Raw genomic sequence first — 26084 nt, 5'->3', positions numbered from 1 at the left:
GTTAACATAACTTACTTTTGTCTCAAAGCAGAGCCCGGTTACAGTTGATAAGAGTTGAACACGCCATCCATTGACAACCTTGGCGCTAGAGTCGGGAGCGATTCCTTCCCGGGATGGTCGCCCCAGTCTCCGCCCTGCAGCTAGCTCCGCCCCCGCCGCCAAAGACAAGGGCGGGGCCCCATGAGTGCGGGGCTCCTCTACATCCGCCACCCGGCACAATCTTTGAGCGAGGAGCTGGCATCCCGCGCGGCGTGGGTGAGTTGCCCTGATGGGACCGTCTTTCTATTTCGGGGTCAGAGGGCAGGGTAGGCTTTCGGAGGGGTTTGGTTGGAAGAAGCGGGGAACTGTCCCAAAGCTCTTCTTTCTGCCTCGCTTCGTGGTTCCTCGTGCCTCGAGTATGCGTGCGGTCTGCCCTGTTCCTAAGACTAGTTAAATAAAAACAACTTTAGCCCCGTGTAGAAGCTTCAGTATGCAACAAATTTGAAAGGAGCCCGTCTCCTTTGTAGCACGCGGAAATCCACTTCAGGGGATTTTTATAATCTATCTGGACACGTGCATCATGTTTTCCAGCCATTAACAAACGGAGAGTTTTAAACTTTGCAGAAGAGACTTCTTTACAGTAAAACCGTTCTCACAGTGAATCAAGTTCTTTGTCCTAAACTTGAAGCATATGTCAGAACTGTGTGTTTACCCTGGAGTTCAGGGAGTTATTCGTATTTTATTTCTGTGTAGATATTTGAAGTCACAGGGGGGTGATGCAATCCGTGTCCCTGACCCCACACACTGCATCATTAAATCACTCAGGCGAAACAGGGTCTAGGAGCTCCGCCCAAGCTTGGGAAATGCAATCAAGAAATGACATTTGACCTTTCAAACTGTTCATGGTTCTCGTAGGCACATTTTGTCAGGCGAGTATCCTTAGGGGACCAAACCCAGACAGGCTCAAAACAATGAAAAACAGTACCGGCCCGTTTAAAGCACTGCGTATAAATAAAATGCAATTCTACGTTTTTAAATGACTAGGTCAAAAACATCCTAATATATTGTTTTCTTTCTCCCAACTCGACAGGAAATACGTATAGAAAATAAGTTACAATGTTATGACTGTAAGCATTGTGATCTATTTTATCTATATATATATAGTTATAGGCAAAAAAAACGAAAGCATGAATAGCAAGCACTTTACAGAGCCTGCCTGACTAAAATGGGATTCGTCTTTATACACCGTTCTTTTTGTTTATAGGGAATTGGTGTAAGGCAGCGCCACAGGTGTTCTTGCTGCACTGCCTTACGCCACTGTGAAACGGCAGGAATGCACCCTATTTATGAAAAAGGGTGCATTTCTGTCCTTTCCCCTGCACAGGCGCACAATTTGCTGTCTAGCGCCAACATAGGTGTAAAGCATGCCTCCATTGCAGGCAGGGTTGTTTTTGTGCAGGAAGGGTAAAAAAAAGTGACACTCCATCGGCTCAAACCTCTTATAAATAAGCCACCAGCGGCCTCATTTATGGTATTTTGACGTGGGGCCCTTGCTGCGCTATGCCAAAGTGAAAGGGGCAGGAATGCACTGTATTTAAGTAATACAGTGCATACCTGTCCTTTCTGCCTGAGCTGGTGCCATTTTGGCAACCTAGAGCCAACGCAGGCACCCTTGCACCATGGGGTACCTGTGTAGCAGGCAGGATTGTTTTTATGCAAGCAGGGGCACCTCCCTGCACAAAAACATGCCTATGATGCATTTTCCTCTTTCTATGTGTGCTGCAAAATGAAGCACACATGGAAAGATTAAAAAATGAGGAGCAATAAATAAACACACGTACATGTTTGACGCTTCCTCAGGTGTACATACCTTTGTAAACCTGGGGCAGCGTCAAATTCTATGGGTTTTGCGTGCGGAAAACCCAATGCAATGCACATAGACCGCCGTCTGGGCGCAGAGCAAGGCTATGCAGCTGTTTGCACTGCAATGCTTTACTCAGGATTTATGAGGCCCTCAAATCCACGCAGGGTGGCTTTGCGTGGCTTCATACATTTTTAGTTTAAGGATGGGCGTAGTTCGCGAAGTAGCGCTACGCGAAGTGCACTTCGCACTACACAAACTTCACGTAGCACTAGGCGAACTGAGTAGTAGCATGTTCACACTGTGCAAGATGGGTTTTCAATGATTGCACAGAGCGGACAAGCATCTGGCACTGTGCAATCATTGAAAACTGCATCTTGCATAGTGCGAGCTGTAGTTTTCTGCTGCTCGAGTAGATTTTTACTCGAGCTGCAGCTTTCTCAACGCGGACTGGTAGTTTCTCATCGCGAGCGGTCGCGAGCATGCGCGACCACTCGCAATGAGAAATCTGACCTCCCCGCGTTGAGAATCTCACGGGGATGTCATTTTGCTTGCTCGCCGTCGCGAACATGAGGTTGAGGACCGCGAGCAAGCAAAAAATGACCGCTGCACTATGATACACTGCGCTTGTTCGCACTGTGCTACGTGCAGCTCGCGTAGTGCAAAGTTGCGCAAACTTCGCAAACTACGCGAGTGTAACGTAGTGCTTCGCCCAATCTTTATGTGCCACATTACATGGTGCAAAAGTGATGCAGGGTTCTCCAAACATAAGCCCCTAGAAGTATTTACTATTTCTTCATGTGATTTATGCCATTTCAATTCTCTGGTGAAATTTGTACTGTTTTAGAGCTGTTTTCTGTGGTGCTGGTATTAACAGTGCCTGTTTTTCAGGCGCATTTCCTTAATGAAAAAAGGCCACCGAAAATCACGATAACCTAACAAAGTTTTTAAAATGTTATGCTTAAAATGCAATACATCAGCACATTAAGGAGTGGTAAAGCAGGCTAATAGGCTGTCGTCCCAAACTGATCAAAATATAGCGCCTGAGGAGTTTCAATTAAGCAAAATGAGGCAAAATGGACCGTACACCTAATCACAAACAACAAACTGCATCAGTTCTCAAGAATGTGTGCTAGAAATCTGCATTGATGTAATAGATAAAGTGTGCAAAATGTGTCAGCAGGACTGCAATATAACAAGAGAACACTCATACTCATTTACTGGAGTAGAGTCAGTTCTAGAAATGGAAAAAAAACTCTGGAATTTCATAAATTGTCAGCAGAAATGGGGTGCAATCAAAAGAGGTGGAATAAAACAGGACAGAGAGAGACAGTCAACGTATACTTATTCTTTGTTTAAAAACTCTTCTTCCAACCACATTTTCAACAAAGGTACAATAGATAATACATCTGTACTGGCTTACTTGATGGGTCACAAGCAGACTGCATTTTAAAGTATCTTATGGGGTCAGGGCACCTGCTGCAGAGGTCTTTGTGTACTCAAGCCTGTTTCAGAGTATACTAGTAATAAGATAAATTAAGTGGCTAATGCACTTGCCCTAGAGATCTGTGTATAGCCTGGCCACAAGCTTCAACCAAGACAGCATAGAATAGATAATTTAACAACATATAACTTGCATGTCGAAGATATGTATTGCTGCTTTAGTTGCAGGGATCCTTGTATTATCTGTAGGTAACACCTTGTAATTCTTTGTTGCGTAACTTAGAGGGGTATGTGCTTAGAATCTTGAGGTTTCATCACAATCTTTTGTTATTCTAAAGCTGGTAACACCTTCGCTGCGGTGGCTATTCCGCCGCAGCGCTAAGGGGGTGGGGTGGCCGCGCGGCGCGGCCATGCTGGTGACGAACCACTCCGTCACCAGCCTCGGTTGAGCTGTGCTCATGACGGAGCGGTTCCGTCATGGCCCCGCCCGCTCAATGGAACGCCCAGCGCAGGCGCGGAATCTGCGCCGCATAGGCGCGGCGAGCGGGCCATGACGGAACTGCTCCATCATCAGCACAGCGCTACCGCGGCTGATGACCGAGCGGTTCCGTCATCAGCATCAACGGAGCTATGCCGTGTCCGTAGGGTAGCAATAAACAGGGCTGGCTCAAGGGCAGTGCGAGCGGTGCAACCACTTTAGTCGTTGACTTCAGAGAGGGGGTGGGGGGTCATGTGGCGCTGTGTTTGCATGTTTATTATGGTTTTCAAAGCACCTGCTGCCATTCTGTGTATTCAGGCAACAATAAAATATCAAGATAACTCTGGTGATTAATGTTCTTCCTGGAGAGAGATTAGAGTTTAGTCTAGTGGAAGTTTTGACTCATCATAAAGTAAAGTGGAGGGTTAATATGCCTGCAGCAAAGAGCGTGTACCATGCGGATCGCAAAGTGCATATAATGTAAATAGGCCAGTGGGTTACTGCTTTTGTCTGAGAGTTAATTATGTTACTTGCAGTTAAAAATTAACATGCTAATATAGAACAATGATTTATGAACTGTCATAAAAAAACTGTATGCATACTGCAAGGTATGGATTAGGGCGCTATCATTTTTTCCCATTCCTTCATTATCCCGATGTTGCAAAAAAGGTTAATTTGGGTAGAAATCGATTCTTATTAAGAGAACTCCTAACCCTAGCTTTGTACATCTCCTGACCAAGCACTCTCAAACTATCCCGCCTACCAGCATGGATGATATGTGACTCCTACACCTTGTAGTCCTCTGGCTTATATAACATTTCCTACACACTGATTAACACACCTATGATTCATTCAGTGTGTGTGAGTGTGTGTGTGTGTGTGTGTGATGCAAAGTGCTCTGGCAGCTACACTGGTGTGAGTGGCCACCAGTGCTAAATCCAGCCCTTTAAATAAACACTAATGAGTGTAATTACTGATACAGCTGGCATTCGTGCAGTGAATGCATATCTTCTACACACTGAGGTTGGAAAAGTTAAAGGAATTGCGTTTGTATCATAGTTTAGCTTTTAAGCAGTTGGTAAGTGACAAGCTATTTGTAGTTTATCCCTCCCAAGATGAAAGTCAAACAAAAAGAGTGCTGATGGCCCTTTAAGTGAGGCGTATATGTTGTTCCTGCCTGGAATTGAAAACAAGCGACCTCTCTCACCCCCTGCAGGTTGTTACTCTAGACATAAAGCAAACAAATGGGGGATGGGGAGGGGTGCCGCTTAATGTGTCTGAGTTTTGGAAAATTACAGTGGGAAACATTCAGCATTTTCACTCTTGTTGTCTTGGATCTCAGATGTTGCTATAATCTCGGATCTGGCTCAGATCTCACAGGTGACTTAATAATATCTGCCAGCTCTGGCTGACCCTCCTCTATTTCAATAATCAATCAATCATTTATAAAGCACACTACTCACCCCTGAGGGTCTCAAGGCGCTGGGGGTAGGGTGCTGCTACTGCTCGAACAGCCAGTTCTTGAGTAGCCTCCTGAAGTTAAGTAGGTCCTTGGTCTGCCGCAGGTGGAAGGGGAATGTGTTCCAGGTCTTTGCTGCGAGGTAGGAGAACAATCTACCACCGGTGGTCACTCTTCGGATGCGGGGAACGGTGGCGAGTGCGAGGTCGGTTGAGCAGAGTTGGCGGTTTGGGGTGTAGAAGGTTAGTCGTCTGTTGAGGTATGCCGGTCTGCTGTTTTGGAGTGCCTTGTGTGCGCGGGTGAGGAGCTTGAAGGGATCTTTTTGTTGGCGGGGAGCCAGTGCGGGTTTCTTAGGTGGGGTGTGATGTGGCTGTGGCGAGGGATATCGAGGATCAGGTGTGCAGAGGCGTTCTGTATGCGTTGTAGTCGTTTGAGGAGTTTGGCTGAGGTTCCTGCATAGCGGGCGTTTCCGTAGTCCAGTCTGCTGCTGACGAGGGCTTGGGTAACCGTTCTTCTTGTTTCGATGGGGATCCAGCTGTAGATCTTGCGGAGCATGCAGAGGGTGTTGAAACAGGAGGAGGAGACAGCGCTGACTTGCTTAGTCATGGAGAGAGTGGAGTCGAGGGTGAACCCCAGGTTGTGTGCGTGGTCGGTGGGTGTTGGTGCTGCTCCCAGAGAGGTCGGCCACCAGGAGTCGTCCCAGGCCGAGGGGTGGAGCCGAGGATGAGGATATCCATCTTGTCAGAGTTCAGTTTCAGACGGCTATTCTTCATCCATTCGGCGATGGCCTTCATTCCTTTGTGGAGGTTGGTTTTGGTGGAAACAGGGTCCTTGGTGAGGGAGAGGATCAGCTGGATTTCGTCGGCATAGGAGATGATGTTGAGATTGTGCAGTCGGGCTACTTGGGCCAGAAGTGCCATGTAGACGTTGAACAGTGTCGGGCTGAGGGAAGGTCCTTGGGGTAAGCTACAGATGATCTCAGAGGCTTTGGATCTGAAAGGAGGGAGGCGGACACTCTGGGTTCTGTCAGAGAGGAAGAAGGTGGTCCATTCCAGAGCCTTGTTTCGGATCCCTGCGTTGTGGAGGCGGGTGCGGTGCCAAACTGTGTCGAAGGGGGCTGAGAGGTCCAGGAGGATGAGGGCCGCAGTGTCACCGCTGTCCAGCAGGGCTCTGACGTTGTCGCTGGCGGCGATGAGGGCGGTTTCGGTACTGTGGTTGCTGCGGAATCCGGACTGGGATGGGTCCAGGATGTTGTTCTCCTCGAGGTGGTGGGTCAGTTGTCCATTGACAATCTTCTCGATGACCTGTGCCGGGAACGGGAGCAGGAAAATGGGCCGGAAGTTCTTGAGGTCTCTCTGATCCGCTTTGAGTTTCTTGAGTAGGGTGTTGATCTTGGTGTGCTTCCAGCTCTCTGGGAAGGTTGCATTCTCGAAGGAGGTGTTGATGACCTTGCGGAGATGGGGTGCGATGGAGGCGCTTGCTTTGTTGAAGATGTGGTGCGGGCAAGGGTCTGACAGGGAGAATGAGTGGATGGTGCTCACAATTCTGATGGTGTCGTCCACGTTGGTCCAAGCGAGCAGGGGGTTGATGTGGGTGTTGGCTGGAGGGTCTGAGGTGTCCGTGGCTGTCAGGGCGGTTTAGTTGTTGAAGCTGTCGTGGATGTCTCCGATCTTGTGGTGGAAGAAGGTGGCTAGGGAATTGCACAGGTCTTGCGATGGTGGAATGTCGGTGGTTTTGGAGCTGGGGTGGAAGAGTTCTTTCACAATGTTGAAGAGCTCTTTGCTGTTGTATGTTTTGTTGTTGAAGCGGTCTTTGAAGGAGGCTCTTTTGGCGGATCAGATGAGGTGATGGTGTCTGCGGATGGTGTTATTGTGGGCTGCATAGCTGTCCGGTGTTTGTTCACAGTGCCAATACTTCTCGAGTTTTCTGCAGTTTCGCTTGGAGGCCTGGAGGTCCGCGGTGAACCAGCTGGCTATCCTGTCCGTGTGTCTGTTGGAGGGTTTCTTGATCGGGGCGAGCGAGGGTGTTGGCACAGTTGACGATCCATCGCGTGAGGTTGCAGGCGGCGGTGTCGGCGGGGTCGGTGGCCGGGCTTCGGGAGCGGGTGGTGTTGAGCTGGTCTACGGTGACTTTGCTTCGGCTGCGGCGGGGGATCTGTTGAGTGCGGTGGTGTGTGGTGGGTTTCCGGAAGGTGAAGTGGATGCATCGATGGTCGGTCCAGTCGAGTTCGGTGGTGAGACTGAAGGCGACGTGAAAGCTTGTGGAGAAGATGGGGTTGAGCGTGTGGCTGGCGGAGTGGGTGGGTGTTGTGACGAGCTGTCTGAGTCCGAGGTTGTTGATCAGGGCGGTGAAGTTGCTGTCGTTGTTGTTCTCGAGGGTGGAAGTTCAGGTCTCCGAGGAGAATGTAGTCTGTGGAGGCGAGGGTGTGCGCGTTGATGAAGTCGGCGAAGGAGTCGCTGAACTGTGGCCGGGGTCCGGGGGGTCTGTAGACAAGTGTCCCTCTGAGGGTGGTGTTGGGGTCAGTGTGGATCTGGAAGTGCAGGTGTTCGGCAGTGCTGAGGGTGTCATCGGTGCTGGTCAAAAGTCTGAGCGTGTTCCTGTAGATGATGGTGATTCTTCCTCCAGCTCTGTTGGCGCGGTCCCTGCGGGTGATCTTGTAGCCATCCGGGATGGTTATGGCGATGTCCGGCCCGAGGAGGCGTTCATACAGATCTCTGTCAGGAAGGCGAGGTCCGGAGAGGATGAGTCGAGCAGGTCCCAGAGTTCAATGGCGTGTTTGCGTGCAGAGCGGGTGTTGAGTAGTAGGCATCTGAGGTGGTTGTGTCCTGTCTCAGTGGGCGGGTTGGTGGTTTGGAGGCTGGTGAATCTGCAGCTCCGGCAGGAGAAGGGTCCCTGGGAGTGCTTTGGAGTGGCCTTTAAGCAGGTGTAGGATCATCTGGTGTTGAGAGAGTGGAGGGGGTTGGCGTCGTAGTGGTGTTGGTCGTCGTTGTGCCGGTCGCAGGGACCAGGGTGTCTGGCGTCAGGCGTGGACAGGCGCAGACTGGCTTGCCTTAGGTGCGCCCGCTGCGCGCTGTCGCCATATAGGGGAGGTGGGAGGGAGGAGCAGCTGGTAGGTGGGAGTGGGCAATGAATGGGCTTGCAGGGGGGCGGGGACGCAGCGGCGGAAAAACGGGCGATGGCAAGGGCATCAAGGTGGCAGAGGCTAAAACTAGGGGGCACAGAGAAACAGAGGAAAAATGAAGGAGAAAAAAATTACACAACAGGCAGCAAAACAAACAGGTAGCAATACAAATAAAATGCAGCAGTAACGGACTACCGAGGCAGAGGGGCCTCAAACCTGCGGCAGCGGCGGTGTCAGGCAGCAAAGGCCGCTTTCTCACTGGTGGAGCTGTGCAGCGTGGGGCAGCGACCTGCCTTAAGACAGCCACAGAACAGGTTTGAAGATTCAAGTTTTTGGCTCCCTGAAGCCTGTTGACGATACACAGTGGGTGTTTGGTCTATATCCCAGGAAACTGATATTACTCGTTGTGTTTTAAACCCAGTGATTTATCAATACTAAGGATGTGCGAGTCGTGGGAATGTGTTTTATTAGACAATCCTAAATGCATAAATTATGGGCCTTGTACAATATTTGCAAAGTGTGTCATAATGATGCAAACGAAAAATCTTAAGAACTAAAGATGTGTATTACAACTTGTCATCGGTGTTAATGTTTTATAAACCAAAGTGTTTCTTTCAAGAAGGCTTTTAATGTAATTGTCCGCCAAAACCATTTACTATCCTAATAGCAAATATTTAATGGAAACACTAAGGATTACTGTCAAGACTGATAGGTGTATGGATTTTCTCTCTTGTAGCTCCTGAAACAACATGGCTCCATCACCCAGCAAAGACTTGGGTTACACACCTCCAGATGGTGGATGGGGTTGGGTGGTGGTCTTCGGAGCTTTCATTTCCATTGGATTCTCATATGCCTTTCCAAAGGCTATAACCATCTACTTCAAGGAAATCCAGGAGTTTTTTGGCACATCGTATAGTGAAATTGCATGGGTGTCCTCCATTATGCTAGCCACTATGTATGGTGCTGGTAAGTGAAATAAAGTTTGTTTGTAAAATTGAAAATAATGCTAGCAGTTAATGCTTAATTTAGATATTTTGTCTGAGCTTCTATGCATAAAAGTCCATTATTCGAGCTGTCTGTGTTCTACTGATGACTAGGCTTTGTCATAGAATAACAGGCAAAGGGGGTAGCAGTTTACAACACAATGTATTAAGGCATGAGTGAGATGACAAGAACAAGTTTGGTTGGTTCTTTGCAGTCATTAAAAAAAAAATGGTCGCCACGTGACAGGTATATTACCATAACATAGAGTACGTTGTACAGTCACCTAGTGATACATACTGCAGACATTTCGCTTGATTCACAAAGCCATTTGTGTCCTCAAGTTCAGCTTAGGTGTGCAGATTTGCATAATTAACAAGTTCTCATACAAGTAAATATAAACGGCGATTGTGACTTATTTGCTTTGGATCAACTGCAGTTGCTTGAGGACAGTTCCTGACATTCTTCCCTAGGTGGGGTTTCCAAAGTTGAAGCATGGACGAATCCCTTCCTGGACCAGGTAGACCCATATGCTTAGTGTCCAGATAAGATGTTAGGTTTATAAGGGGGTAGAGGTTATTATGACACCTTCTCAAAAGTAGTATCTCTGCTCTGCAACCCCCACTGACATATGACAATACCAGAATTGTTAACATCCTTGTAGTGATGTGTGATTCCCAAACCATGTAAGCGAAAGAAACAGATCCCCGAGTTTACATCCTTCGTGCAATGGATGCTGGATCTAACCTGGAAACAACCCTGGACCCAGAACATTGGAATAAGGACCTCCGACCATGCTTACCTTCACCCTTGCTGATTTTCTCTCTGCTCTTTCACAGCTCCCATGTCCACCATATATCGGTGCTCCTGGTATGGTTCAGCCTTCTGCAGCTCCATTTCCTTTCCAGGGTGTCCCACTCAAGAACTGTAGAAGGAAGTTGTAAATGGGAGGTAGGACAGGCATAGTTGGTGAACGTGGGAAGCTTAGACTGTTGTTCATCGCTAGAATCTATTTTTGTTTCTTTTGCACTGAACATACAAAATGTATGTTTTGCCCAACTCTGTTAATGATTGACCTTGTTGCAACAGTGATCTATATTCAAAAAATTTTAAATGGAAAGAAACGGGTGCATGAGCAAAAACCCTCATGATTGCAGTCACAAAAGCAGTGTGTCACCACAAATACCATATTCTGCTTTTCTAATTCAAAGTTCTTTCCGTTTGTGGGGAAATGTGCAGTCATAGAGCGTCAGAGACTAGTGTATGCCATATTTTCTGAGATGTATTTTATAAAATTAGGTACCTCTGTGATAGAATAGGAGTGGAAATATGTGGATGTTTGAAGGGTTTTGAAGATGTTGAGGGAGTGGCTACGGCTGCCATTAAGAGCAAATGTTCACTGGAGGGGCTTTGAGAGTCTCATGGGCTGATAGCATTTGCAGGGAAGTTGAGTACAAAAATGACGAACATGGTCAAAAGCAAAAGAGGCAACAAGTTTCTCTGCTATCGAGACCTACCCCAGTCACATGAATGCACTACCAGCTAAGGGGAGGGATCTCACATTGGCCAATGATGTGGCTAAAGCCATCTACCTGCTGCTCTCCTCTCCAACAAGATTGAACCAGTCATCACAAGCAATGCAAAACAGCACATCTTTCTTGCATCTTGCTCTCTTCTGTTGTTAGTAGAGCTCCATAAACACATGAGAATTTACTTGTGGAAATTGCAATAGTAAATGTACTCCATATTTGCAGCGCATGTTCTAAATATGTGTAAAGGCACACCTATTTCAGTAATAATTACATAAATATAATTTCACAGAAATGCCTCTTTTTGTATGATCATCATCTAAATTTTGGACTGATGCTCCAGGTTTTTCAACTTGGCGAATACTGGATTGGCATCTCTAACTGACCTATAAGTCCCTAGTATATGGTATACGATGCACCCAGGGCCAGTATGTCACATGTTAGTTGTAGACTGCAGTATTCATTTCCTCACCACTACAGTGACAGAGTGAAACCCTGACTCTAGGCCTTCCACTGCAGCCTACTCAGGCCGCCTTTAAACTGCCAATTCAACTTGGCAAAATAATCCTTTTAGCAAGACCAAACTTTCCTTTTTAAAATGTTTAAGTCAACCTTACGGTAGGTCTTAAAAGCCCAAAAGGCAGAGTGCAGAATATGAAAAATAAGGACTTGTTTATTTTATGCTTTACATGCCTGGACAGTAAAACATTACATTGTCATTTCACTGTAGGATGGCTGGCATTCCCATTGACTAACTTGAGGCTGTACGTTTACATTTACAGAGTGCTAACTTCAGTGTGGGAATATTTAAAGTGGTACTTCAACATAGCAAACCAAATGTTACATTAAATTAGCAACTTCGCTAAAGTCGTTTTTAACTGTTAACATAAAAGTGATTTTTAGAAAGTCACTTCTTACTTACCCAAAGATTCAGGGAGCAGTTATTGTTTCATTCCAGCAGGTGTTACCTGAGACAGCCTGCTGCCCTCCTGCCAGGCAGTGTGAATTGCTCCCAGGAAAAGGGAAGAAAAAGCTTGTTATGTGAGGAGCAGGCCTTGAAAAATCATAAAAATACTACTAGACCTGCAGTTCTAGTGACTTAAATAATCTTCTCCACGTATTTGTAACGCTCTTGACCCATAAATTGGTTTCGAGTCATGTGATCTTGGGAAAATATGTTAATTCATTGAGCCACAGTTTTCTTCATTCTCACATACGAGAGCACCTTCAAATGTGTGAGATCAGCATGTCTGCTGTACAAAAAACTATTTTGTCTGATTTACTAGACTAAACATTTTTCCCCATATATAATACAAATCTCGCCACATATAGAATTTACATTACCCCTGACTTGCTTTTTCACTCATTAACAGAATTGTCATCAGGACAGGGGCAGGAATGTTTCTCAAATCTTATTTAAAAACTCACTTTTAATAAATGCATAACTAAAGCATGAAGTGTAGCACACTGAAATCAGCTGATTGTACATTGAAATGGCCACAAACCTCCCCACTGACATGCAGCTTTACTGATAAAACTATATAGTTTACAAACAATGTTTGAAAATCGAGTTTATGCAAATATATGTCATTTGCAAATCACCAAGTAAAGAGTTCTGATTTGTTTTGATCCTATTTAACTCTGTTTGCATCACACTTCGTAATTACAACAAAATGTGCTGTTGTAATTCCTTTTAGTTCAATAAAGCTTTATTAATGATAAAAATAAGGCATCAATACATAGTTCAAATAAAGAATTGTGGGGAGAAGGGGAAAGGAAGGGGGAACAAAGAATGAGAAAACCAGGGTAAATTATACAATCGGAATAAAACGAGGAGAAACATTTATCATGGGTATTAGAGTTAAAAGTAAAGGGTACGTTGGGTATACATCAAAAGCAAGTACGAATGAGGACATAGCAAGTAATACTGTAGAAAAGCCAAGGAAGTGTAAAGGGTATTAGGGGGGCTTGGGAACCTCTTGCTGGGCGGGCTGTGGGCAGAATGAGCGAGTAGTACAATTGTCTAAGTACATCGTAACTGGGAGCCACAAGTCTGCACGTTTGGCTGCCATTTGGGCAGGAAAAACAAAAGCAGTATCGAGCCTGTGATTATGACAAACATTCCACCATGCTTTAAAAGAAATATTAGAAGAGTTCTTCCAATTAATGGTAATCTGCTGGAATGCAACAGCCAACAGTAAATCAACAATACGAACCTGCATATCAACCCCCTCCCAACAGGTAGATAAACTCCCTAAAAAGAGATGCGTGAAAGATAAGGGGATGCAAGTGTGGAAAATTACATTGATTTGAGCCCAGACCTGCAATTAAAAGTCATGTACATGTTTGCAATGAAACAACATATGAAACAAGGTAGCATGTGGCAAGGAGCAAGACCAACAAGCGTCTGGAGTAGCAGAAAACTTTGTTAAGGGTAAAAGGAGTGTGGAGCAGTCTGTTGTATATGAAAAACAAGGATTGTGTCAAGGATGCCGCTCTAGATGTTTTACGAACCTTTGTCCATATCTTGTCCCACAAGGATACTGGCCATGCCGTGGCAAGGTCTTGTTCCCACTGCTCCTCCACCTTAGATTTAGGCCTAAGAGATACATGGACATGAAGGTGCTTGTAGAGAAAGGATGCTTTAGGAGTAGTGCGCAGAATAGAGTGAAGTTGGAGAGCTGGGTCAGGAGAAACAGGAGGAGGTGGTGCATGTGAGAGTCGTGTGTAAACCTCCATGACCGCTGCTTTAAGTAGAAGATATTTGGGAGCAGAGGACAAGGGTAAATCGAAGGAGAAACGGAGAGTATGAAAGGGCATGAAAGTGGAATGTGAGAATAACTGCGAAATCCAGATCAATCCCCTAGCTCTCCAGGATTTTCAATAAAAGGGCTTATGGCGAATTAAGAGGTGCTTATTATACCAAATGGTGGGTGAGAGAAAATCAGTAACAGTTGCAGGGGGGGAGGGAGTATAAGAAAAAAGGAGTTTGACAGTAAATTTATGAATAGGAGTGGGGATCAAAGAAGATTTGCGTGAAAAAGAGAGATATTCAGCAAAGGAAAACGGGGAAAGGAATAGGCGCTGAACCTTAGTCCACAGAGGGCAGGGGGAGATGGGGTCCTATAGCCAAAAAGAAGCTTGACGTAACAAAAAGGCCTTTTGATAGGCTGGGAAGTCTGCAAAATTGACACCACCTTCTGACGCTGGGCGAATGAGTCTGGTAAGGGACATTCTAGGTTTCTTATTGTGCCATAAAAAGGAGGATAGAACCAAATTAATTTTCTTAAACCATTTAGCTGGGATGGAGACAGGGATATTAGAAATTGTATAAAGACTGATAGGGGATAACATCATTTTAATGGTGTCAAGACGACCCCAACAAGACAAGGAAAGAGGGTGCCACCTAGCGGTAAGATCCGATATTTTTTGAGTGCACTTAGTCATACATAGGGAGACGGTGTCTGAGATGGAGGGAGTGATGTGTAAACCTAAATATTTATTGTATGAGGGACTCCAGGTGAAGTTGGAAGCATTGAAGTCAGGTTTAAAAGTGAATTTCGTTAGGGGCAAGATCTCACACTTGTCATGATTGAGCTTATAACCAGAGATCGAGGAGTAGTGCTGCACTTCTTCCATGAAAGCGGGGATGGAGTCAGTGGGATTAGAAATAAAAAGTAAAATATCATCTGCATAAGCAGCAAGTTTAATGGGAGACTCCGCGGCCTGAAAGCCATGAATATCGGGATTTTGGCGGAGCTTGGACAAAAAGAGCTCTAAGGCGAGATTAAAAAGGAAAGGTAAAAGGGGCAGCCTTGACGAACACCTCTACCGAGGTCAAAATAGGAGGAGATCTGACCATTCGCATAAACTGCAGCCTGTGGATGAGAATACAACAATGAAACTAGGGAGATACATTTAGGGCCAAAACCAAACCACCCAAGAGCATGGAAAAGATACGGCCAACTGTTAGATAAAAATAACTAACATCTTCAGACAGCTCACTTGACAAAAACCTCTAACTCTAGTAAGAGAGAGAAAATAAACCTAATTTTCCAAAAAGCGATTAGTTCAAAGTCAAACTGACAATTGACCTCTTTCATTGAGCAGACGCAAATGTGTCAAGATAAAAACACAATTTATTGGCATCTTTATTGCTCATTCACTTTCCGAATGAACAGAACACCTGTTCCTTTCCAGTGTAAGTTTACTCCTAGATGGGACTAGTAGGTGCTAAAATTAGCTTGACCTGATACAATTTTACTTGCAGGAGTAGATTTGTGAAGGCCTGGAGGAGGCTTTGACTTTCTCCTCACAGAATGGCCAGAGGGTTCTGCATGTAGATAGCCCAGCTTCAAAGGGTCATCCCCTGTCACAGGCAAATGAGTCACTCTGTAGCCTGCCCTCTTCTTTGTCTAGGTAGACAGGCTTGCATCTCTCCCCGACAGGGAAAACCTGTAGCTGAGCTGTTTTTCCAGACGTTTGCTCAGTTCTCCGACCAAGTCAAGCAAAGATTCTGATATAGATGCACTGTGGATTGATTAGTGACAGTCCCCAAGGAACTGATGCAAGAGTGTGGAAGTTGCCTATTGGAAGTTTATCCTTACTGGTTAGGGAGTCGTCCCCACTCGCAAACTCTTGCCTGGCATAAAAATGGCACCCCTGTATACCAGCCTCAGAACACTACTGTTGCAGTGGAATTTTTTTTGGGTCATTTCTCTGGGTCCATATACTGCCTCCACTAACTTAGACACTTTACTCCGATTCTATAATTCATCCACAGATGCATTGGTCCTCCAATGGACCATGCTTCTTCGCATTGATGGGTGAGAAATCAGAGCATCGAACTAGACCAATAATTGGTTCCACGGTTTCTATAGAAAGAACATTATGACACATAACAAAAAAACAGACTCATTTTAGATAATTTGGTTATTGGATTAAAGATCTAAAATCATTGCATACAAATAACATTTTAAGCAGTTCAGTCAGGAGTCTTTCTGCACCTAGTATAAAAACATACATTTAGTCAAAGTAAATGTATTGCTAAACAAAGGAAACCATAAAAAGAGGATGGTTCAGGTTTGAGTTTCCTACCACCAACAAAGGTAGGAAGATAATTCAATACAATTCCAATATCATTAACAAAGGGATGAAGTGCAAGTCCACTAAGGAAAAGTGCATTGGAAATGGGAAAGGAGCTATAATCTGGAAATTTCAAGCATTGTCTGTCACCAGACAGCTCCAAAGCATCCATCAGGCAAGTTCATCAGCAAGGGGAAAAAGGCAAAGGGGTGAACAGGTAAACAGGCAGTCAGTCAGCAATGGAAGATGGAGAAAAATTAGGAAAAGGCGCAGACCTGGAGGCTCTGGAGGATTCCGGGAAAAAAGGCACTGGTTCCTCCTTGGAAAGTCACTTTCTCTAATTGTCCATTCGTAACATCAGTTGTCACCATACAATGGTCTGATTGTCATGAGATCTTCTTCTGCTCATCAGGTACAAAATTGATACTCCAACATATTTTCTGAAGTTGCTCATGAGAAACGACTGTCCATTCCGTCCACACTGGTTAGTGACATATAGCTTATTTACCTCGTTCCTATTCATGTATTAGTCCGAAGAGTCCTGTTCCTGTCAACTCACACACAACAAAGAACTGGAAAAAGTGTCTATTGATTTTAAAAATAAAAAAAACAGATAAAGCAACATTTGAGGAAACGTAAGAAAACTCTTTCAGCAGGCTAGGGTGTTATGCAGCCTAAGGAAGTCAGCTCTACTTGTTCAGTAAAATAAACTCATAATTAAGTTTAAGCATAATGAAATAAATCAAGCATATCATGTGAATGGAATAATTGTAACATTAGTCAGTGATTATTGCATAGAAGTGTTTAACACTAATTATGGCCTAGTACCACCATTTTTAAACTACATGCATGTAATTTATTCTTAAAAACCATTATGATAAAAACCTTTATAACAAAATCGTTTTAGGAAATATAAGACTCTGATAATGTCAAGCATTTATGCTGAAAGTTTGGCATGTATTATGTAACATGAATACAAAGCCTCCATTTTTCATTTGCTAAGGTGCATTACAATGAAAGTAATAGAGACGCTAAGTTTCATCATTAATATTTGCACAATGTTCTGTAAGACTCATTTGTTACATAGATATACTGCTTCATATTAATAATTTGTGTTAGTTTGGCTCATAGAACATTTTTCATCAATCTTTTATAACGCCGTTGTTAAAGTAATAAGGTAATGAGTAAATAAACATGTTCAACTCATTATTCTAATAATCTTCTACTTCTATAAATCCAAGCACACTTTTAATGTACTGGTACTTAAACTTTTCTCAGTTTCAGTGGTATTTTTCTCGACGTGTGCAAAGTGCACAATAGAGTTCTGTTGTCATAATTGGTTTTTATGTCAAAGAATGATGAGCTTTTACACTGCATCAAGCCCCCCTCTGAGGGTAAATCAAGCCATTGCACTTTATCCACATTAGATCATCACTAATTACAGTTTTGTTGCCTAATGCCTCTTTCTTCTGGACTCTTCCAGCATTTTTATTTCATCAAAGTATTTACATTGCTTATCTTCTAGTTCAAGATGAGATCTTGCTCTTTTCATTCCCTGTATATTCTTTTGATACCTAAAAAAAATTAAATCAACATCATCAGCATTATGCTCAAAGAGATTGCAATTAATGGTTTCAAGATAGAGGTCACTAGTCCATTATCTGAGTTACCCAACCAGTTGCGAACAGTTGACAAATATTTTCCTCTCATTTTCCTATCAAGTCTTTGTCAGTAATGTTTTTTATGTCGTTTTCTAAATCTCTGCTTTTATCCAGCATGTAGATGCAACATTTCTGGACCTTTAACAACTGACAGACTCCACCTTCCTTCTTGAGAAGGATGTGTGGGACTAGTCGATTTTGCATCACCATCGACCTTATTGAAATCATTTCAACATCTACAACAGAAAATCCTTCAGCTGTACTAGTGGCTAATTTGTCAACTATAGTATAAAGTTTTCTAATTTTATGTGAGTTGAATGCTACTCCTACAAAAGGTATTAAAGCCTCAAAAATATCCCTCACTATCTCATTTGTACTAGCACCTTTCTTTATTCCCCCGTTCTGTTCTTTTAATTCTTTCAATTTGTTTCACATGGTATATTTTTGGAAAGACAATTCCCAGGTTATAACTTCCATACCATGCCTTTGGCAATTTGTAAAAAGCATTCTTTCCACTAATATAATACACTCCAGGAAAGATAAGATCGACTCCTTCTAAATATCTTCCCCAGTTCTCTTAGAAATTAGATTTGTTATCACATTCACTATAACCTACAAAGTTTGTGTTAATATTGGACCTTTTCTATAAATACAAAGCTTTCCTTTATGTTGCCAATCTAAAGCTCATATAGCTATTCCTTCTGCTATTTTATTTTTTTCTACCAGTAATTTCCAAAGAGTTAGTTTAGGAAGTGCATTAGTTTTAATTGTAGTATTACCTAGTCTACTTTATACTAAATCTATGAATTTCTTTTCAGTTCTCCCTAGTATTCATGTTAGATTATTTCTATGTGCATAAGCCATGCCCACATATTGAGTTGGTCAAAATAGATAGCCCATAGTCTCAGTTAGTGAAGCTTCAGGATGTGGATTATTTAGTTATTTAGTACAGGAAGTGCCGAAAAGATCATATCTTCATTTGAATAATAGTAATGCAAATGATCAGTACCATAAAACAAACTAGTCAATACATTGCAAGAAATTCCATATGTTAATGGTAAACTGTGGTAGGTAACAACATTAGCCACTGTGAAAGCTAAAACAATGGGAAAGTTTTCAGTGTAGACATTTCATTTGCCACCACATCAAAGCTGTGGTTCATGGTATTGAAGGTCACCTAGACGAATGCAAAGTTATCTTTGCAGACCTCCTAAAGAAACTATTTAGCAGATTTCAGAGATTCCAAAATAAAACCTCCTAGGTGTGTCTCAAATTGCAAGTAAATGGCCATGCCAAGCGAGCTTTCAAAATATTCTGGATCAAATGTGAGCCACTGTGCATTGTCAAAAAAGCCTACATATTTAACTCTGCTGACTGAACATTATTATGACCTAGCATATTTAATTCTGCTGACTGAACATTACAACCTAACCAATAAACTTTATTCCACCTATTTGCATATCATCTGCCTATCCCCCTAAAATCAAACAGAAGCACTGTTATTGCTCCTTTAGCAATACATGACACCCCAACCATCAAAATACTGTGAATTTACAAGCCAGGTCGAAACAAAATTACTTTTGATTCAATAAACTTTTTAAAACCGGAGTCTTCCAGAAATCATATGCGGTAATCCATTTTTTCTGAGTAACAAGAGACATGGATGAAAATTGGTAATTTTCAAACCTGGAGTAGGCCACCGCCTGGATGCTTTTTGTTTTGCCAGTGCAGGGCATCAAGTTAGCGCAGAGTTACAACTATAGTTTGCAAAACTACAAGATAAATTAACCTGTTGGAAAGTGGAACGAGAATAGATTGGGTTTTTAATTCTTAAGTGTGCGGCCTTGGAGGGAGAGATGGTTCAAAAATCTTATTACACTTAAATAAGAGGATTTATTGAAAATATTTTGTGTTCTGAATGTTCCCATGACCAGTGTGAGTGCTGCTTATATGGAGGTTTCCCCAATATGTCATCACTTTCTTTGTGATTTCATGTGACCACATATTTTTCCCTAATGCAGAGAAATTTGAATTTAATCCTGGTTGGAAGGGGAGTCAGGTTGGCATTTATAGTGTGGAGTGAGGTGCCTAAATGCAGAAACCACGAGTGGCATTACGGAATGCTTCCAAAGAGGTTATAGAAATACTGAAAGATCAGTGAGGAGGGCATTACTTAACTCTATGACCCACGTTCTAAATTGTGTGTAAATACTGATGTCACATGTATTTGTTACTCCTGAAAGGAGGGATATTTTGGAACTATGAGTTTTCCCCTGGGAGTGCCTTAAGGTAATGGTAATACCTGAAAGAAGTAGTTACCTGACCCAATTCGCATAGGAATTCCACATTTTCAAGGTAGCACTCCAGGTCCTCAATAAATATCTTTCCACTTGACACAATCTATCTAATTATGATGTCTGTATCTGCATTGACAAATAAACCTCACGTTCGAAGTGCCTTCAGAAAATCACAAAAAACCTGGTGGTTCTCTAATTAAACTTCTTGCTTAGGGCAATCGTACGCTACATAAATTTGCAAATCCAATCAAAACTACTTTATACCTTTATACCTTTTATAACTGTTCTAGTGTTTCAGCAAAACTATCCCCCTAAAACTATTTATATTCCTGCAAGAACCTCCATCTGGGCTGCACACTTAGGAACTAATTCTGTGTATGTTGGTGTGGAAGCAGGATGGCACACCACCGCCCCGCTCCCACTCCGCCAAACTCCCCTGCCAACTGCCTGCCGGATTACAAGTCTAAATTCGTGCGGGCCGTCCTGCGGCAGTTCTCCTAGTGCGCTGACTTTCAAAAGCTCATAGGAGAGCCTTAGAAAGGCGGCGCCATCGGACAGCTGCAGCACGTTCCAGCACAGCATGGACTGTAAAGCCTAAGTCGTGCTGGAACAGGGAGTGCATGCAGCTATGCCCCCTTCATGCATCCCAAAGGCCCTGAGGCAACATGGAGCCCTGTCGGACCACAATTATTGACTCATCGCCAAGCTTGTAATGGCTGTCTCACCACCATAAAGGGTGGCTGACAGCTAACTTGTAATTTGCTTGGCGGTGCCACAGAGGCACCATCAAGCATATTGTGGCCTCAGACCGCCACACCAGGGATCGTGGATCCCTGGCTGTTGTGGCGGTCCTAATGAGGTACGACCGCCATAGTTGTAATACGACAGTCGGACCACTGGTTCCATTTCATTTGCGATGCCGTTTCATTTGACATATTTGTCATGTAATGATGCCATTTATAACTTTTTGAGTTGCATTACCGTTTTTACATCTGCCACCACCAATTGCTTACTGTGAAAATAAAGTATTGACTGATTCACAAAATGCATGCATCAAACTAAAACATGTATCTTTTTGTATTTCATTAGGTCCCATTAGCAGTATTTTAGTGAATCGTTACGGTAGCAGGCCTGTTGTTATTCTTGGAGGACTCCTTTGTGGAACGGGGATGGTATCCGCATCCTTCTGTGCAAATATTCTGCAGCTCTATATCTGTGTTGGAATAATTGGAGGTAGTAAATAATTTCATCTAATCAGTTATTCTATTTTAAGAATCCGCATGAATTGTATTTTCTATCACCTTTGTGCAAATGTTGAAATTTTGTAACGAAAAAGGCTATATTGAATGCCATCTCTACTATTTTGCTGTGAATCTCCGCAATGGATCAATTTTATTTTGGTTTCAAAAAGTGATCCTCTGGGGCTATCTGAAGTTCCTTTATCTGTGACTTTCTGCACTCTATTAGATATCGCACATAACCTTCGGGTGCTACTTCATATAGATTTACTATTCCTAACTCTAGATCTACTACGTACCTTGAAGTTATATACATCGCTGCGGTACATATATGTGGAGTTAGGTATAGAAAATCTATACTTCACTTCGATATTTTGGATTCAATATTTTGTTCTCGATATTCTTGTACCTTGATATTCCAGCTTCAATAATCAGCTGGGACACCTCAATCACTTCATATACAAAGTTCGCTTTGGATCATATTGTTTGGCCCACTAATGGTCTGCTTTCAGTCTCCAATCTGTATTGCTTCCACCCAGCCAATACATGTTTCGCAGACATCCATTTTATCAAGGCTGGAGAAACAATCTGAGGGTCTTCCTAAATGTGTATTCAGGAATAATTCATTGTCTAATATGCATAACTGTTACACTGTTGTACTTTAAAACTACAAACTAGGTAAGATAACGATATTTAACATTCATTAACCAATTACAGTGACATTTTTCTAGAGTTTCCTCTGCAATTTCCACTTTACCTTTTTATCATCTAACCAAGATCCAAGGCACTCAAAAAAGCTTAATGTAGTCAAAGCTGTGCTGCTAATGATGTGGATAATCTCATAGATTTTCTGTTAATGGACTCATTCTGGCAGCAAAAAAATAAGTTAGTATGTATGGCTGTATGTCAAGATGAACTCATTGTTATGTGTAAGGAGGCAGTTGACTGTCATTTCTTACAAGATAAACCTTTGGGAATCAAATGTGTCATAGCTGTCCTGCAATTGCACAATCGATGAACTAACAGACAGGTAGTGAATAGTGGTTGCAAATCACTCACCTACTGTGTAAATTATTTTGCAATGCAAGCATGTACTAAAATATTGCATTGCAAGATTTCCAGGTGCCGTGGGCATCAAAACATCCTGACTAAATATTTATATTTATTACTTATATTATGATTTCTAATGAACACATGCATAATGTTTTACAAGGAATATCAAACATACAAAAGGTGATTGGAGGAATACTTGCAATAAGTCTAACCACTGGCAGTCATTCCCGGTAACATTCAAACCCCTCGTTCTTTTCCCCACCATGGCACCACAGTTTGGTACTAGCAAAATGCAAATCAATCTCGACCCTACTCCACGAGGAACAGTTCAGTCCGAGCTGCCTGTCCCTCTCCGAATCAAAACACAAGCAAGCTAAGATTGATTTCGCCCTACTTTGGACTCATCAGTTGGTTGACGCTTGGCTCCAGTGGCGCAGTGAATAAATGCATTTTACCAAAAACGTATGAGGTTAAAATGATGAGGAGAACAGCCAGGATTTCAGCTGTTAAAAGAAACTGGAAAGATTCGACTGGCTTTTAAGATGCAGTGGCAGATTATTCCATAGCAGACAGGTGGTATATACAAAGCTGTGGCCACCCCAAGAAACAGTCTTTATCCTGGAGAGTGGGACTGAATATAAGGCAGCAGATCTCAAACTTCTATTTGGTTGATACCATTTAAATATGATTGCAATATAGTCAGGTCCTCCACCACGTTCAAGGCATTATGTGCCAAGCAAAGTGCCTTAAATGCAACTCGTTTCTTCACAGGAAGTTAATGCAGCTTCCCTAGGGAATTAGACAGCTACTTGTGTTTAGGAAGTTGTTTAAGAAAGCGGGCACCAGCATTCTGAAGGATTTGAAGCTTTTTGTGTATCAATTGATTAATGCCCCTATTGAGGGCATTACAATTATCGTTTCTGGATAGGATGAGAGCGATAACCACCAATTTGTGGAGCTGCAATGGAGTGAAAGGCAACACCTTCCTCAGAGACATCAGCTTCAAGAAGATGTCAATTTATTTATTTGTTCCCTAAAAGAGAGCTCTGTATCAAAAACTACTCGCAAGAATTCTTACCTCGGAGACTGACTCAGCGAGAGAGGGAATGACCTGCGGCCACCATGAATGATTCCGAAAGCTGGTTTCCTTCCCAAAAATGAGAACCTATGTTATGTCTGAATTTAACTTGAGACCATTCATTTTCATCCAGTTGGCAATGGCATTCATACATTTGTTAAATCTGTTGGCAACATCCTCCACGTTGCCTGAGATCGATACCATAATCCGCGTATCATCTGCATAGGCTACTGTGGCGAACCTATTAGAGTGGATCAGCTTAGACAAGTGCACCAGATAAATGTTATAAAGCATGGGGCTAAGTGATGACACCAGGGGGACACCACAAGGAAGGGAAAACAATTTAGAGTTAAACTCTCCAAGCGCCACAGACTGCTCCCTATCTTTCAAAGAGAGTATATCATGTGTTGAATCAGTAATTCCATGTTCTGTCAGGTGCTCTAACAAAACAGTATGACTGATCATATCAAATGCAAGGGAAAGATCCAAAAGGACCACCGCATTGAGCACGGGTTTCACGTCTGTGCATCTCCTTGCCACTTAGGGCGGCACATCAAACACAAAAAAGGTGTTGGTAGGAATGCTTTAAATAACTCTCACCACTGGAGTATTGCTTGTGGCATTTAATCTATTATTCTTTTACCAACCATGCTAGTTCAGTTTGGACCCAGCCATAAGCAAATCAGTCTTGACCCTGCTCCAATAGGAAAAGTAGAGCTTGAACTGCCAGTCCAGGTCCTTCCTGAACAGAAACACAAGCAATGCAAGACCGGTTTTGTCCTGATTGTAGCTTTTCTTTTGTGTGTTTGATATCCACCTTCGGTTACAAGGGTGTGCCCAGATGTGGGTCCAATGCTCACTGTGTCACTGTAAGCAAGCTATGTCTGACTATTAGGCCCAGTTAGCTCAAAACCAGTCTTGGTTTTCTTGTGTTGCAGTTCAGAGCGGACCTAGCTTAGCCTATCTCGATTTTCACTTTAGCAGGCCTAGCTGTCTTATGTGGGAAATCAGAGTGCAGATTATAATAATGCTAACTGGGAAAGAGAGCAAGCTAGAAAAATAATTAAAAAACTATTTTTAGAGGGAGGAGCCAGGACGGCGGCCAAGATGGCCGCGCGGATGCCCAGCTCCGCCGCTCACCCTCGTCTCCCATGAGATCCTGCCTGTGATCCTGCACCCCAGCCGCGGCTTCGTGCAGAGAAGCAGTAGCGGAGCCCGACCGTGTAACTCCGGCCCGCGCACCGCCCCGGATGGCTTGGAAACGTCGTCCTGAAGTCTTCGGCCCTCAGTCCGGATAAGCCGGGACCTCGGGTTGCAGCATGGCCGCCTCACAGGAGATAAACAACGGCCCCGATCGGCCATGATAGTCCGGAGCCCCGGAGGTGAAACCGAAACCGCCTTGCCGCAGACCTCGAGTGCGCTCGCAGCGCCGGACCTACTATCTGCATACTAAAGCTTTTTGGTTGGTATTCCTGACTTTGGTGACGGCACGCTGCGAGGCAGAATCTATTGTCCGGGCCAGCTTACAACCGAAATGCGGTAAGAGTTGCGTGCCGCTGTGGCTGAACGGGGCTCGAATGTGACTCTCTGCGACTCCTCTACGAACTGCACGTTCTTTGTTTAAGCTGAACTGCTACTGAGGCGGCTCTTTCTTTGTTCCTTGAGTCCCGAGGTCCCGGCCAACTGCCTAGGGGGTAATGGCGCCTACGGTGAGAGATGTTTTGTTGGCTATCACTGACCTGCACACTGCCTTGAAAGATCTGGGGTCGGCTGTGCGCCCCGCGCAGCTGATACCTTCTCCTGTTGTGGCGCACCTGGTCGCAGATGCATGCAGCAAAGAGTGTCTGCCCACCTTATCCCCGGCTACCGTAGTAGTTGACTTCCAGGAGTGTGTGCCGCTGGATGAAGAGACTGGGGAACATTATATCTGGGATGGTGCGCCTGCTACCCTCTTAGATCCTCTACCGGCTCATTTGTTTCCCGATCATGGGCGCCATGCACCACCGCGGACTGTTGGGATGCCCTGGAGAGATGTTCCTTTGCTACTATTGTGGTCTTTGTTGTGGATTTGTGTGGCATCAACTGGTACTTTTGGTATAATGCGTCTCACTGCGCACGGATAGGGTGGCATGCTGACTTTTTTTCCGGACTGGTCAGGGCTGACCGCTGCTTTGACATCTCCTGAGTGACCTCGGTGCTGAAACGGAACGTTGTTTGAACTGGAGACTTTGTACGGCTGGGATGACCATACACTGTTGCCCACGCTCCTTCTTAGTGGACTTCCGCTTTTTGGGGGTGGGGAGGCTGGGGGTGAGTCTGGGGCTGGAGCTACGGCCCTCCTCCGTTATTTCCCGCTTTGGGGTCTTCTTGGGGCGACAGGCATGCCTATGGGGGGGTGGGCCGTGGCCTTCCGCTGGTATGCAGGGTGGGGGGTTGGGGGATGGGATGTGTTTTGTGATTCTTCTTTGTTTCTATGGCCCTCTTTCTTTTTCTTCTCTTACTCTGTCTCTTTTTTGTTCTTCTATACCTTTTTGCTTAATTTGGGATCGGGGTCCAGTGTTATTGGGGATTTTACTGTATTGTGTCTCTATGTGACGTAGCTGTTGGTCCTAGTTTCTTGTTGGTGGGACACTGCGTTTCGGCGCATGCCTCCTTTTATCATGCTTCCCGCTATGTGCTCCTTTAATGATGACTGCTCTCCTGTTCCGCGATTAGCTCCAATTCTCTTCTCTTGTTTTATAAAATTGCACGCTATAATATCCTCGAATCCTATTAGAAAAGGAAATCCTCCCAACTCCTGGAACATTGTGGACATTTCCAT

At 44.0% G+C, this 26084-nt stretch overlaps 1 protein-coding gene across 1 annotated transcript in view; it reads left to right on the top strand.

The window, feature by feature from the left end:
• The first annotated feature begins 224 nt into the window (after positions 1 to 224).
• Positions 225 to 26084, top strand: part of LOC147692820 (monocarboxylate transporter 2-like) — a 59114-nt gene continuing 33254 nt past the window's right edge. Inside the window, exons 1-3 of the mRNA XM_086939040.1 lie at positions 225 to 255; positions 9078 to 9307; positions 20984 to 21127. Of these exons, the coding sequence (XP_086795166.1) occupies positions 9091 to 9307; positions 20984 to 21127 (361 nt within the window). The 5' untranslated portion in view covers positions 225 to 255; positions 9078 to 9090. The remainder of the gene's footprint in view (positions 256 to 9077; positions 9308 to 20983; positions 21128 to 26084) is intronic.

The sequence above is a fragment of the Lissotriton vulgaris genome, chromosome 9, assembly GCF_964263255.1.
Source record: "Lissotriton vulgaris chromosome 9, aLisVul1.2, whole genome shotgun sequence".
Classification (NCBI taxonomy): Eukaryota; Metazoa; Chordata; class Amphibia; order Caudata; family Salamandridae; genus Lissotriton; species Lissotriton vulgaris.
The sequence above is the reverse complement of the archived record's forward strand: the minus strand, read 5'-3'. Positions and strand labels throughout refer to the sequence as shown.